The 13438-nt window shown below is 56.3% G+C and overlaps 1 protein-coding gene across 13 annotated transcripts in view; it reads left to right on the forward strand.

The window, feature by feature from the left end:
* The first annotated feature begins 1311 nt into the window (after positions 1-1311).
* The window catches only part of DNM2 (dynamin 2), an 89053-nt gene continuing 76926 nt past the window's right edge, over positions 1312-13438 (forward strand). For 10 of the 13 annotated variants that reach the window (XM_053898504.1, XM_053898492.1, XM_053898495.1 and 7 more), the window contains exon 1: positions 1313-1640. In XM_053898504.1, the coding sequence (XP_053754479.1) occupies positions 1480-1640 (161 nt within the window). In that variant the 5' untranslated portion in view covers positions 1313-1479. Of the gene's footprint in view, positions 1641-13438 lie in introns of all 13 variants that reach the window. The other 3 variants (XM_053898499.1, XM_053898502.1, XM_053898507.1) reach the window with 3 other exon arrangements.

Raw genomic sequence — 13438 nt, forward strand, 5'->3', positions numbered from 1 at the left:
ACCTTGTCGGTTGACTTTTTGCCCATCTCTCTGAGACGGGGCTTTTGGGTCTTGGAGCAGGCAGATACCATTGGCTGCCTTGCCAGCCTCCTCCCCACTGTTTCTTTATTCCCCTGGTAACTGCCTCATCAGCCCACTTTCTTACCTCCATTCCATCCGACTCCTGTTTGGGCTTTGGCCAATCTATGCCCGCCCCCGGGGATCAAATCACTTCTTTTCACAAGATCCTTCCACCTATCCCCGGCTTTTTTCCCACGAGGAACAAGATTTCTAGTTCACAGAACCTCCAACACTGACTAGAAGATAATCATTTCATGGGGAGAGGATCTGTTGGGTTTCATTGTGGACTTAAAAAGATCACGATGTGCTCTAGCCAGAAAGGCAGGGGGGCAACGTTGCAGGCAGGCATGAGCCAAACCAAGCCGGGGCGTGAGCGAAAGGTATTCCCGGGAAAGGGCCCAGCATTTGCAAAAGCGTGGAGGTGGAACTTTATACGAATGAAAGTGGAGCCAACGCTACAGCGCTACCGCCTCTCTCTAGGAACCACTAACGCCAGATTCTTCAAAACGCATTGAAACGCCGCGCGAGTAGCTGGTTTGCAAGCCCGGGGCCGAGATGCATTCTGGGACTTGTAGTTTTCTCTAGAGGCCGGAAACTCTGAAGCTACGATCATTACCGGGTCCCACCACGAGGTGTCGCTCTTCGGCGAGTACGATGGGCCTTATCCTTTACTCCAGAAGACACTAATGGACCTGCTACAACAATCATTAGAACGGGGGATTCTTTGATTGACAGGTTCTCAGTCAAAGTCAGGATTCGCAGGTCAAAGCCCGTCCTCTTTCGCTTTGTTGGCTGGAAGCACGGAGTGATATTTATATAAACCAATGGGAAATTCTTAGGGAACTAGGTGGTGTCAAGTGACAAACCAGTCTATGAATCGATCCCTAACGTCACTGGCCTGCACTGTAGACTGGCGGGTCTTCCTGCCAGTAAGACTGTTGGGTTTTCTTGCCGTTCGGAAACTCCCCGCCCCAGTAGGCCGGGCCAACATTGCCTTTTCCCGAAACACCGCCTCCTGGCCTTGACAACTCGCTGCCCGACCCTATTGGCTCTTGCACAAAAACGACAGTTCTTGAGTCCAATGAGCCCACCGCGAGGTCCCCAGGAGGAAGGATCATTCAGCCGTAGCCCTATACCTCATCTTCACTGGCTCCTGTTTACGAGTGGCAGCGCGACCGACCAATCGGGGGAAGTGTGAGGGCTTTGGGCGCAGCCCCGGGGCCCGGGCGGGAGGTCGCTCGGGTCGGGTGTCGTCTGAGAACCGGATGAGGCGGCGACTGTGAGGCCGAGCCGGGAGCGGGCGTCGCGCCGAGGCCCGGGCGGGCGGGGAGCAACGGCCGCGGACGCCGCGGGGCCGCGTCGTTAAGGGCCGGGGGCAGGCGGGGAGCGCGGGGCGCTCGGGCCGGGGCCGCCGGCGCCATGGGCAACCGCGGGATGGAAGAGCTGATCCCGCTGGTCAACAAGCTGCAGGACGCTTTCAGCTCCATCGGCCAGAGCTGCCACCTGGACCTGCCTCAGATCGCCGTGGTGGGCGGCCAGAGCGCCGGCAAGAGCTCGGTGCTCGAGAACTTCGTAGGCCGGTGAGCGAGCGCGGCGGCGGCGGCGGCGGGCGGGCGGCGGCCTAGGGCGCGGAGGGCGGACCGGGAATGGCGCGCCCTGCGCAGCCGGCGTAACTGCGGCGCTTGCGTGCCCGCGACGGGGACGGGGACAGGGAGGCGGGCTCTGTGGGACGCCCTGGGCGGAGGGCTTCCTGCAGGGGCTGCGGAGCCGGCTCAGACCCTTGGGGGCGTTTCGCCGACGGGGGGGCGGGGGCCAGGAATTGCGGTGGACCGTCGCCGACTCTCAGATCCCCAGCTTTCGTGGCTGAATTCTACCATCTGGTTGCCTGTGGGTCAGGGTTAGGTCCCCCTTCTCTCTCTGTCTGTCCGAAACCTGCCAGCTAGGTACCTATTGGTTCGACCCCTGCGGTCTGGCTGGCTGTTCATTTATCTGGAGCAGCCCATGCCGTCTGGTTGGCTGTCTCTGTCCTCGATAGAACTCCTTGCCACTACCATTTGGCTGTCCATCTGTCCAGTCCCTCAGGGCAGCCCCCTGCTGCCTGGCTAGCTGTCTAGGGTGACCTGTGCTGTCTGGCCGCCTGTCCGTGCCGCTCGCAGACTTAGCCATCCCTCTGTTGGGTTACCCTGGCTGGCCTCTGCCGTCTGACTGGCTGTACCCTAGGGGACTCTGTTGTCTGGTTCTCCCAGGCTAACTCTAAACTTGGTCCCTGGCAAACGCTGGCTTCTCTCCCAAACGGATCCCTTTGTCTGTCTGTCCGGGTGTCCGTCCTTATGTTAGTCTGCCCATCAGTGCCCTGGCAGTTCCCCACTGTCTGGCCCCATCTCTGTAGTCCTGGGTGGGGTGGGCTGGGCTGGGAGCATGCTGGGAACAAGGGAGCTGAAGGATGAAACTTGAACTCCCCTATCGGTTGGAAGTAGGACCCTGGGAGGGGGTACTTTCTGCAGGATTCTTTCCTGGCCCTTGTCAGGGTGCTCTTGGGGTCAGCTCCCAAGCAAAAGTCTGCAAATTGGGGGCCCTCTTTGGAGCCTGATCAGGCCTTTGGGCAGCCCTGAGAAGCCTCGGTTTGCTCATCTATCCAGTGGGCAAACTCCACTCTTTGCCCGGATTCAGGAAGCTGCTGATGAATGAGAACTGGCAGTGAGCCCTCCAGGGGTGTTTGGTTCTTTCTTCTCCCTTCCCCCGCCTCTTGCCCTTCTGCCTCCCAGATGGGCTGTCACTTCTCCATTCTGGGAACGGCTCCATTTGTGCCTGTGGCTGCCAAATGATAACATCCCAGTCATCATCGTTGTTGTTGTTGTTATCTGCAGTAAGGGTTAATGTTCATCTCGAAGGCTCCAGGCTGAGTTCAGTTTGTCAGCCTCTCGGATCCCACAGGGAGTGAGAGGGGTGGAGGTTCTGTTACCCCACCTTAGACACGAGCAGGAAGGCTCAGAAAAGCCTCATCCTTGGCCCAAGGGCACCAGGCTAGTGCTCAGTGGTGCCCAGCCCCACCCTGCCTTCCCAGAGGCCTGGAGTTTTGCTCTCAGCGGCATGAATTTCCTCCTTTGCTGCTTTGTCTCTGGCACCTTGCCTGTTGTCCACTGTGGCGGAAAGGTGTGGACCTGGGGTCAGCTGGGCCGGGGCTGAGCCTTGGGCTGGGCTGTGGGCCCCTTTGCATGGTTATTTTCCTGCCTGTCCGCCCAGGCTTTAACTGGACACCCAGCAAAGTTCTGTTTCATTTGCCTGGTGACCTCCTCGCACAGGTGTCTGGCCTCTCTGAGCCTCAGTTTCCCCCCCTCCCCCCTAAAAACAGGGTGATGGTCCCTCAACTTGCCATTCTGCAGTGACCTGATTTGTTGAAAGTGCTTACTTAGCACGGTGCCTGGCACACGGTAGGTCGGCACGGCCAGGCTGTTATTCACCATGCTGGTCCCTCCCATATCAGCAGCAAACACTAATCAGAATTAAAGTGCTTTCAAGTTATGCACTGGACTGCATTTAAGCCTTCTGAGGCTGACACTGCTATGGTCCCATTTTACAGAGCAGACAACTGAGGCTCAGCTGAGCCCTCTTGCTCAGAGCTGTTCAGTGAGGAATTGGGGGCTCTGTGTTGGGGACCTTGGGTCTCTCTTCCCTGCCTGCCTCTCCTCAGTGTCTCTGCCCCTGGCCTTTCTCTCTTATCCACCCACCCAGCCACCTAGTACCGAGCTGGCTCCTGTGGCAACCTTCTCCCAGAAGCCTGCAATGTGACCTTGATCGTTAAGAGCATTAGTTCAGGGCCTGAGAGCCAAAGTTTTAAAAAAGCGTCTCGGTTATGGGTTGCTCAAATGGAGCTAACTTCTTTTTCTTTCCCGAGTGTGGGTAAGGTTTCTTAGCTACCAAGCCTTGCCACAGGGGGACAGCGGGCTGGCCCTCGCTTTGAATCCCACTCCTCCTTCTTGTGAGTTTGGTCAAACTGTTGCAGCTGAGGACCTGTTTCCTTCTTTGCGTTGTAGACCTTTACAGATGACATCTTGGCTAGTTTCAGAGAACAAATGAGAGAGTAGTTCCAGGGCCTGTTCCCAGGGGGTCAGCACGGGCTGCTCTGTTTCATTGCCTCCTCCTTGTTGGTTTTCTAAGACTGTGGTCCAAGCGAGATAGCTCAGCCTGTACCAACTCAGCCGGTACCGGGTTGTAGATCAGTGGCCCTGGGGGCTGAAGCCTGCTTGCTGGTCTTTTGTTTCACCTGCATGGTGTTTAAAATACTTTGTTCTTAGTTAGCGACCAACATTTAAGTTTTGCATCAAAATTCAGGTTTTTGCAATGCTTAGCAAACACCCAAAGAGCCTCAGAGTCTAGTGGTGTAATAACACGGGCTCTGGGCCTTAGGCCAGGCTTCATCGTGTTTGCCTGTGTGACTTTGGCCAAGTGGACTCAGGTTCCTTTTCCGTAAAATGGGGTGATAACTACTAGGCAGTCCCTGGGCCGGCTGTGTGAGTTAACATGTGTTGAGTGCATTGACCCTATACCCATGGCAGCTGTCGTTTTAGTCGTCATATTCTGGCCTTCCTGGGCCTGAGACTTGCTTGGCACCAAGTGCCTGGATCTCAGAAGCAGCAGCCACCGGCTGCCATGTCAGATCAGGAGTGGCCACGTGTGCTGCCCCACTCCCCACTACTCTCTAGTACTCGCCCAGGCTCGTTTTACATTTGCCTGGAGACTCCTGGCCCTAGAAACTTTTGAGTTTCAGACCCTTGGCTCGTCTGCCCTGTAACAGCATGTGGCCCTAAGGAGGGGGGCGGATGAGCCTCTCTGGTGACCCTGGTCGTTGAGCCTCCGCAGCTAAATGGAGGGAGGAACTTGAGAAATTTTTCCTTGAGAGAAGAACAGGAAGAGGCTGAGGTTGAGGCCTCCAGCTGAGAATCCCCCAGGCCTGGGCTTGTTCCTGGGAGCCTTTCCTCTTTGAGCCTCAGTATCCCCAGCTGGGAAATGGGGCTGTTAACAGCATCCACTTATAAGCCCCTTGCCTTATAAGTTGGGTGTGTTTCATCGCTTAGGGCAGGTGAAGTCACCTGGTGCCTGTCCTTGAGGGTGGAGTGAGGACTAAATGGCTTGGAAGGGTGTCTAGGAGGGGAAAAGTGCTTAAAGCGCTGTGCAGTTTTCAATTGTTCTTGAAAAATGTTTTCTAAACACTCTGTGTCCTTGCCGGGGGCCCTGTTCTGTGGCTACGGACACAGCCCTGAGCAAGATACCAAAACCCCCACCCCGGGGGAGCTGGCCTTCCAGCAGGGGGCCGATAAGGAAGAAACAGGCCTGAAGTTGAAAGCTGTTAAGGAAAAGAAAAGCAGGCTCAGGGAGAGGGCAGGGGGAGGTTAGGGTTTTAAATGGGGGTGTCAGGGAAGGAAGGCCTCCTTAGGAAAGTGACATCTGAGTAGAGACTTAAGGAGGTGGGGGGGAGCCATCAGTGGAGATTTGCTGGGGGAGCATCCCAGGCTGTGGGAACAGCCAGTGCAAAGACCCTGAGGTGAAGGTGTGCCTGGAGGCCAGTATAGCAAGAGAGTTGGGGGAGATAAGGTTAGCAGGTACTGGGGTCCAGTGGGGGCCAGGGAGGGCTCTGAGCAGAGGGACGGCTGTGGTGGTTCCATTCCGGACCTGGTCCTGGGCAAGCTGAGGGCCCTCGCCTTTGATTTGCAGCTTTACCTGGATTATCTCAGTGAGCGGGACCCAGCCACCAACTCACAAATGACCTAGTGCCATTTTTCTTTTAGCAAGAATCAGCTGCCCCATGGGTCTCTACCGTCTCTGGCTACATTTCCATTTGATCTTTGGTGATGGGCCCCTCCAGGAGACATGGCTACACCACGGGACTGCTGTCTGGCACACGGTGGGTGCCGGACGAATGCTTGTCAGGTGACTGACTGTTGGCACTTTAGGTCCCTGCCAGGCTGAGGGGTATAGGCACGTGGTCCGCCTCTTGGGCTGGTTTGTCCCTTCGGGGATCTTGCAAATGAAAGCTGCTATTTTCCGTCGTTTCTCTTTTGGTGCGTACCTAAAGTTGCTTTGCCTGGGTGGTCTGTAGTACCTGGGTCAGCCTGAATGGGGGAGAGTCCTGGAGGTGCCCGGGGGAATGTGGCTGTCCCTGCGCGGCCACACATTGGCTGAATGACCTCACTTCTCCGGGCCTCAGTTCCCTCGTCCGGAAAATGGGAATCACGATGTTCCTTCTCTCCTGGGAGCGGGCTGAGGAGCAAATGAGCTAACCCTTGTGAAATAGGAGATCCCTGTGACTTGGAAAAGCCCTGGGTGTGAGGACTCTTTGCGTAAAGAAAGGGAATTCATAATTACCTTGTTAATATAAAACCCACCTCATTTTATAAAATTTTTTAAAATTTTATTTATTTATTTTTGAGAGAGAGAGGGGGGAAGGCACGGGGAGAGAGAATCCCAAGCAGGCTCCGCACTGTCCGGATGGAGCCCGATGTGGGACTCGAACTCACAAACCATGAAATCATGACCCGAACCAAAACAAAGAGTCGGACGCTTAACCAACTGAGCCACCCAGGCATCCCCAAAGCACCTTATTTTATTTTGTTTTGTTTTGTTTTATTTTTTTACTTTTTATTTTTCCAAAGCAGCTTATTTTAGCCCAAACACTGAGTGAGTGCCTCTCCGTGCAGGCGGGCATCATTCTGGCTTTAGCTCTGAGCATGTAACCGGAACTAGCCAGTGAGCCAGATCCTGAAATGCTGGCGGGAGCCGGTTACTGCTGTGTTTCTAGGTGGAAATGGTGGCTGCGGACAAATATTTGGCTGTGAGAGTTACTGATGCTCATTTAGTGGATGGTGGCGGGAGATTGGGAGCAGACATGCCCAACAGTAGCGGATTAGCTAGACAAACAGTGCGTCGGACAGCCAGCTCGGAAACAGCTACTTAGAATGATCTAGAAGAGGATTTAATGACCCAGAAAGCTGTGTAAGACCTGTTAGTTTCCAGACCCAGGGGAAGCGTGATCTCCTCTTGTTCTAAGCGGTTGTAGCCTCGGAGTATAACGCCAGGGAAGAGATATGCCTCCCGAACTCCGCATGTGGGTTGTCTGCCCGTGTGGTTCTTGGTTGGGTTTTGCTTGCTGGGATTATGTTTCCAGCCCAGGAGACCGATTTCTCCGAAGCTCAGATCTGGGCCGCCGGGTGTCTTTGCAGAGTTATTTGTCCAGGGATAATGGCCCTCGCTAGGTACACAGATTGAAATCCCCCGGTCGTAAGCCGGTCGTTTCCGGGTGAGGGGCAGGGGACGACCTTGTGGACGGCTCTGGATTTCAGAGTGTTCAGAGGCACCGGTCGCGGGAGGGGCTGTTTGGAATGGAGCCATGTGTCTCTCCAGGTGTTTGCATTTGGATCAGGGCCACGTCTGCCAAGCTTCTGCCCAGATTTGAATGAAAACGCCGAAATTACAGGGCCCTTGATTGCAGAAAAAAATCGGAACATCGGCTAACCCTTAATTTACTGGGGTTGCTAACCACATGCTGTAATTAAGCCCTTATTGTGTGAAAGCTCTGGGAAAATGCAAGCCAATAACGAGATATTTATAGGGCATTCGCTACGATCTGAATAAAAGGAAAAAATTGCCTTGCCTCTGAAGCAAGAAGGCGCTGGAGAGAAAAGACTCCTGCTTTGGGTGCGTTCTGGGTTCCTGTTAGTGTCGGCAGGGAGGCCTCTGCTGGGTGCTTTCCCTCTTGCAGTCACCCTCAGCTTGAACAGGGAGCCGGGTGGCTCATTTGGTTTCACCTGCGGCTGGATGTTTATGACACAGTAAGAGGTGACGTTTGTGGAGAATCACTCTGTGCCATACCCTGGGGACACTGGACCATGCAGTCCCAGCAGCCCTGGGGTGCTGCTCTTAGCATCCTTGATTTGCAGGTGAAGAAACTGAGGCCGGAGAGGGGAACTGACTCGAAGTCACACAGGGAGGAGCTCAGGAGCCGGGCCTCTAGCTGGGACTGTGTCCCCCAGAGCCAGATGCTCGGGGACGTCAGGGATGGCAAGGCGTGGAGTGCATGGTGGATGCTGTGGCACTTGTGTCTGTGGATGGGGCCGAGGTGACGGAGCGAGCAGCTTCTGGCTTTCGGCACCCTTCGAGGTTGTTAGCTGTGTGCCCGGCTGGCACGCCTTCAGTGGCACCTGCCGGGCCAGGTGGTCGGAACCCGGCCGGCACCAAGAAGGGCAGAGATCGGGTGAAAGGTTAGATGAACAGCTTTCTGAAGGTGAAGTGCAGCGAAAATGGTAGGGGGAGGGAGAGAGTGGCGGGGCGGAGGCTGCTTCAGACAGGTGGTCAGCGGGTGCCCCGAGATGGAGCCAGCCCCTCCAAGACCCCAGGGAACGGTGTCCCAGGCAGAGGGAAGGGCACGAACAGAGGGCTTCACGTACTGGCCTGCCGTGTACCTGCTGTCCTCTTGGAAAAGGGACTGAGGCGGAGGTGAGACCCAGGAGGCATGTGAGGGTCGGGAAAGTGCCCATGGGAGGCCTACTCTCCCTGCATTTGAATTATGCGAGTAAAACACCAAAGACCCTGTTCTTGTGCAGAGGGAAACTGACCGATGGGGAAGAACGCACCGCCAGCCCTGTCCCGCCCTCCTGGCTCCACGTGGGAACGCCATGGTCAGGTTGGGGTGGATCCTGCCAGACCCCTCTTGCGTATTTGTGTCCAGGTGTCCTTGCCGGGACAAATATATGGCACTGCCAGCAGTTGGTTCTTTTTCAGCATATCTGCTTTCTAGAACTGGGGCCACCCCACTTACGTGGCTTGGCAACTTGCTTTCCAACCACTTAACACATCCCAGAGGTCTTGCTGTGTTGGAGTTTCCTGCCCACCCCCCCTCCCCCACCACCTCCCCCAGAGGGGTAAGGAATGGAGGAGCGGGACCAGCGGCAGTTGCTGTGACTGTCCTAATGAGAAATGACAGCATCCTCTGTGTGCCATGATCGACGCTGGGGCCTCAGGGCAAGGCACCTTACTCGCTTTGAGGCCCGTACTTGATCGCTGCTTACTGGTGAGGAAACTGAGTCAGAGAGGCTGGCCCAAGGATGCTGGGTCTGCGGGGGGCCAAACCTGAACCCAGAGCCTCAAACTTTCTCAGGAGGCCTCCCCCACTGGGCCTGTTGGCCCGTACCTAGAGTAGCACCCTTGACCCTTGGCCCAGCTTCATCAAGTTGGTTTTCACTCCTCCTGCGCTGTCTGTACCTCAGAGTGACCTCAGAGATTTCTGGAACCAGGCCAGGTGTGGAGGAATAATCCAGACCTTCCCTGGGTCCTTGCGGGGCCGGGTGCACCCCTCAGTTGCTTGATGGGCCTCCTTCAGTGGCAGTCGGGGTGGCTCTGGTCTTTTTGTCCCACACCGAATGGACCTCGCGCGTCTTTGATGCACTTGCGTGTGAGCGCGACACTGAGCGCTGTCGGGGGGTCATTTTGGGTCGGTCCCGTTTTACAGATGAGGCGGCTGAGGAGCAGGGGTGGGGCAGGCAGGTGGGGGCCTCCAAGTCCCCGTGCCTGCCCACTGTTCCTTCACCCAGCATCTGTCTCCAGCGGAGAATGGGGCCACCAGAGCAAGCAGCAGGGGCTGGGTTTGGATGCGGGTGCTGCCACGAGTGGGCCCCAAGAGGTTCTTGTCCTCTCTTCTGCTTCTCGGCACAGTGAGAGTCGGAGGAGGCACGTGGAAGACAGAGGTTCTGATGGGGAGCTTTGGGCCGGAGTGGTGGTCAGGGAGTGCTTCCTGGACGAGGCAGTAGGTCTTCTGTCGAGGTGAGGAGGGCGGGCAGGAGCTGGCGTGGAGCAGACCGGCGACCGCTCGCTCCATTTGTACCTTTGTGCCCCTCCTGCCTGGCTCTGGGTCCCGGCTCAGGCCCTGTTATCCGTAGGCCCTTTCCTGTTCTAATTTTAATTTCCAGTAGGTTAGCGTACAGCGTTATGCTGGTTTCAGGCGTAGAATATAGTGACCCGGCCCGTCCGTACGTGAGCCGGTGCGCATCCCAAGTGCCCCCCGTGATCCTCCCTTCTTCACGGCTGCCTAGTGCTCATGGTACACAGACCGGCTTCTCGGTGGCCGGTGTCGAGCCTCCTCCTAGTCGCCTAGTCCCAGGATTTGCCCACGGACGCGGCACGCCTGTGGAGAAGGCGGGCGGGGAGGACACGGGACGGTGGCAGCTCTGCGTGTGCAGTCCTCGCCTTCCCGGCCGCGGCGGCCAAGACGCCGCCAGCGGCTGCTTCGCTGGGGTTGGCGTGGGGCTGGTCGGGGGGGGGGGTCCTTCCCGGTGCCCCCACGTCAGCACGTCCTGAACCGGAGCGGTCGTCTCCATCCGGCCTTCTCGGCTCCTGCCCCCGCCCCCCACCCCCACTGGGTGCCTGTGGACCCGAGTTAGGGCACGACCCTCCTCTGCACACGACCCTGCCTGGCTCCCACCTCACCTCCTGCCATTCTCTCCTCCTTCACCCCTCTGGCCACGCGGCCTGCTCCCCAGACCCCCGGGCTCACTCTCCCCTGTGGCCTTTTTCTGCCTTCAGTCACATCTCCTCTGTGTCCAGAGTTCTGCGTGACCTGTGCTGCCCCTGTCTTCTTGGGTCCCTGCTGAAACCTCACCTCAGTGCCAGGCGGTCCCTTACCTACCCCGGCTCACACGGGGCCTGGCACTCTCTCAGACCCCTGCCCTGATATGTTTTCTTCAGAGCTCTTTTTCTTTTTAATGTTTATTTATTTGAGAGAGAGAGACAGAGAATCCCAAGCAGGCTCCGTACTTTCAGTGCAGACGGGGCTCCAACTCACGGACCATGAGATTGTGACCTGAGCTGAAATCAAAAGCTGGTCGCAGGGGCGCCTGGGTGGCTCAGTCGGTTGTGTCTGACTCTTGATTTCAGCTCAGGCCGTGATCTCATGGTTGGTGAGTTCAAGCCCTGCATCAGGCTCAGTGTTGCCGGTGCGGAAACAGCTTGGGATTCTCTCTCTCTCCCTCTCTCTCTACCCCTTCCCCCCCCCACCCCACCCCCCCACCCACCCAAAAAAAAAAAAAAAGTCAGATGCTTAACTGATAGAGCCACCCAGGCGCCCCTCTTCAGAGCTCTTATTAGCACCTGAACTTATTTTCGTTATTAGTTTACTCTCTGTCCCACCAGAATGGGAGGTTCTCACGGGCAGGGGTTTGTGTCTGTGTGTTCATTGCTGTCCTGCTATGTAGTAGGATCATGCATATTTGTTGAATGGATATATCTAGAAACCAGAATTGGATTCATTTTGCTGCACAGACAACGTTCATTGAGAAGGGGCCCGGAGGACGCACCAGGACTCATCACTGGGGCGCACAGCGGTGAGGTGGGGCGTGGGGTGCTCTAGGGAGAACAGAAGCAGGCCCCTTGTCTTTACAGGAAGGGCTGTGATTTGTCTGTTGACACCGAGTAATGACAGTACTGTGCTAAGACCCTGAGGCCAGCCAAGCGTGGATGTCTCTCTGCTCTGGCTTCTCTAGCTCTAAGGGAGCCCCACCCTGGGCTGGGGCAACTGAGGCCCCTCCGGGTTGCCGGTGTGCTACCCATTTAATTCTTGCCGTGTGCCTGGGTGCTGGTTGAACACATTCGCTGTGGGGCCCCGAGGTCTGAAGGCAGGTTGTCCGAGTGCCCACTTGGACCAGAGCAGAACCACGGAAAGGAGGCCACGAGGGGGTCATCCTCCCACAGGGAGCCAGGGGGAGATGTCATAAAAATACCAGCGCGCGGGGCCGGACCCCTCCCCGGGCCAACTTAAAACTCAGGGGGATTCTGGTCATGAGCTGCAGCACGGAAAACCGATGCTCTGTAGTGGGAGACTTCCTTTGGCTAAAGTTGAACCTGTTCAGACCACAGACCCGTGGGGTGTAGACAAGCGGCCAGCAGAGCTCCCCAGGCCCCTGGTGACACCCCCACACCCAGATGTAGGAGGAGGCATCCTGGAGACTCCGCTCCATGATACACATTTTCCCAGCGATAAGAGTCTTAGGGACTGGCAGGCTGGCTGGCGAGCAAAGCAAGCAGGAACTGTCCCAGCTGGGGTGACACCCGCCTGCTGGGTGATACACCCTGGCACGGCCAGGCCAGCCCTGGAGGAAGCCCCCGTGGTGGGTGTGGGACACAGCCCTGTCTGTCCCAGGCCACGGGGCCTCTGTGTTCTGTGCTGATGGACAGGGTCCTCTGGAGGGTCACAGCCTCCTTGTCTAGGAGGCCCCCAGCTGGCCCTGTGGCCAGGGAGCCAGCGGTTTTAAGGAGGATGCCTTCAAACGTGGTTCTGTTACCTTGGGGGGGGGGGGCGATGGAGTGCTAGGGATCTAGCAGTCAGGATTGGGGGGCTGTGACCAGAGACCGTGAGCCGTCCTCTCGGCTTGAGGAGGGACGCTTCCTGTGGTTTGGGTTGGCATGTCTTGTCTTGCAATACTAAGTTCCCCTCACGTGGGTAGAAGCTGTTTAGACGGAAGTCCGGCTTCTATGGCGTCTGCCCCGCTGACATCTCTTGGTGGCAGGGCCTGGCACAGCTCCCTGGGGAGCCCAGGGCAGGTGGCCGTCGGAGGTGGGGAGGCTCTGTCGGCACTGGGCCGACAACGACACATCAGCTTGATTTTTCTTTTCTTTTTAAATTTAAGGTTTGTTCATTGTAAAATAAAATGCGTTCCTTTCAGACGTGCGCAGAGAAAGGCAGAGGTTCCTGTTACCCTTTGTAGGGAACCACGTCCATCAGTGTGTGGCTCTTGCCAGATCCTTTTTCTGCATTTCTGTGCGTAAATGTTCCCCATTCTCCCCGACACCATTATGAGCTCATGTGTGACAGTCCAGAGTCTTGCCATAATGTGTCCACCTCGTGCCAAGTCCCTGCTCTTCAGTGTCTTGAGGAGTTTTTGCCTTTGTTTTATTTGTAATACATTTTTTTTTAACGTTTATTTATTTTTGAGACAGAGAGAGACAGAGCATGAACAGGGGAGGGGCAGAGAGAGAGGGAGACACGGAATCTGAAACAGGCTCCAGGCTCTGAGCTGTCAGCACAGAGCCCGACGCGGGGCTCCAACTCACGGATCGCGAGATCATGACCTGAGCCGAAGTCGGACGCTCAACTGACTGAGGCACCCAGGCGCCCCATACATTTTTTTTTTTTATTTGGGAACAGTTTTTGATTTACAGAAAATAAACAAGTTTTTAAGTTTTACGGCAAAGTTGCAAAGACAGCACAGAGGGCTCCCGTATCCCATCCTTCCCTGTGCTTACGTCTTACCTTACCATTGTACGTTTCTTACCACTGAGACATTAACTGTGGTAGATTGTTACCACTAAGGAAAGGCAGACTTTCTGCAGATTT

Source organism: Panthera pardus, unplaced genomic scaffold (genome assembly GCF_024362965.1).
Source record: "Panthera pardus isolate Hobbes unplaced genomic scaffold, ASM2436296v1 HiC_scaffold_8, whole genome shotgun sequence".
NCBI classification, from domain to species: Eukaryota; Metazoa; Chordata; class Mammalia; order Carnivora; family Felidae; genus Panthera; species Panthera pardus.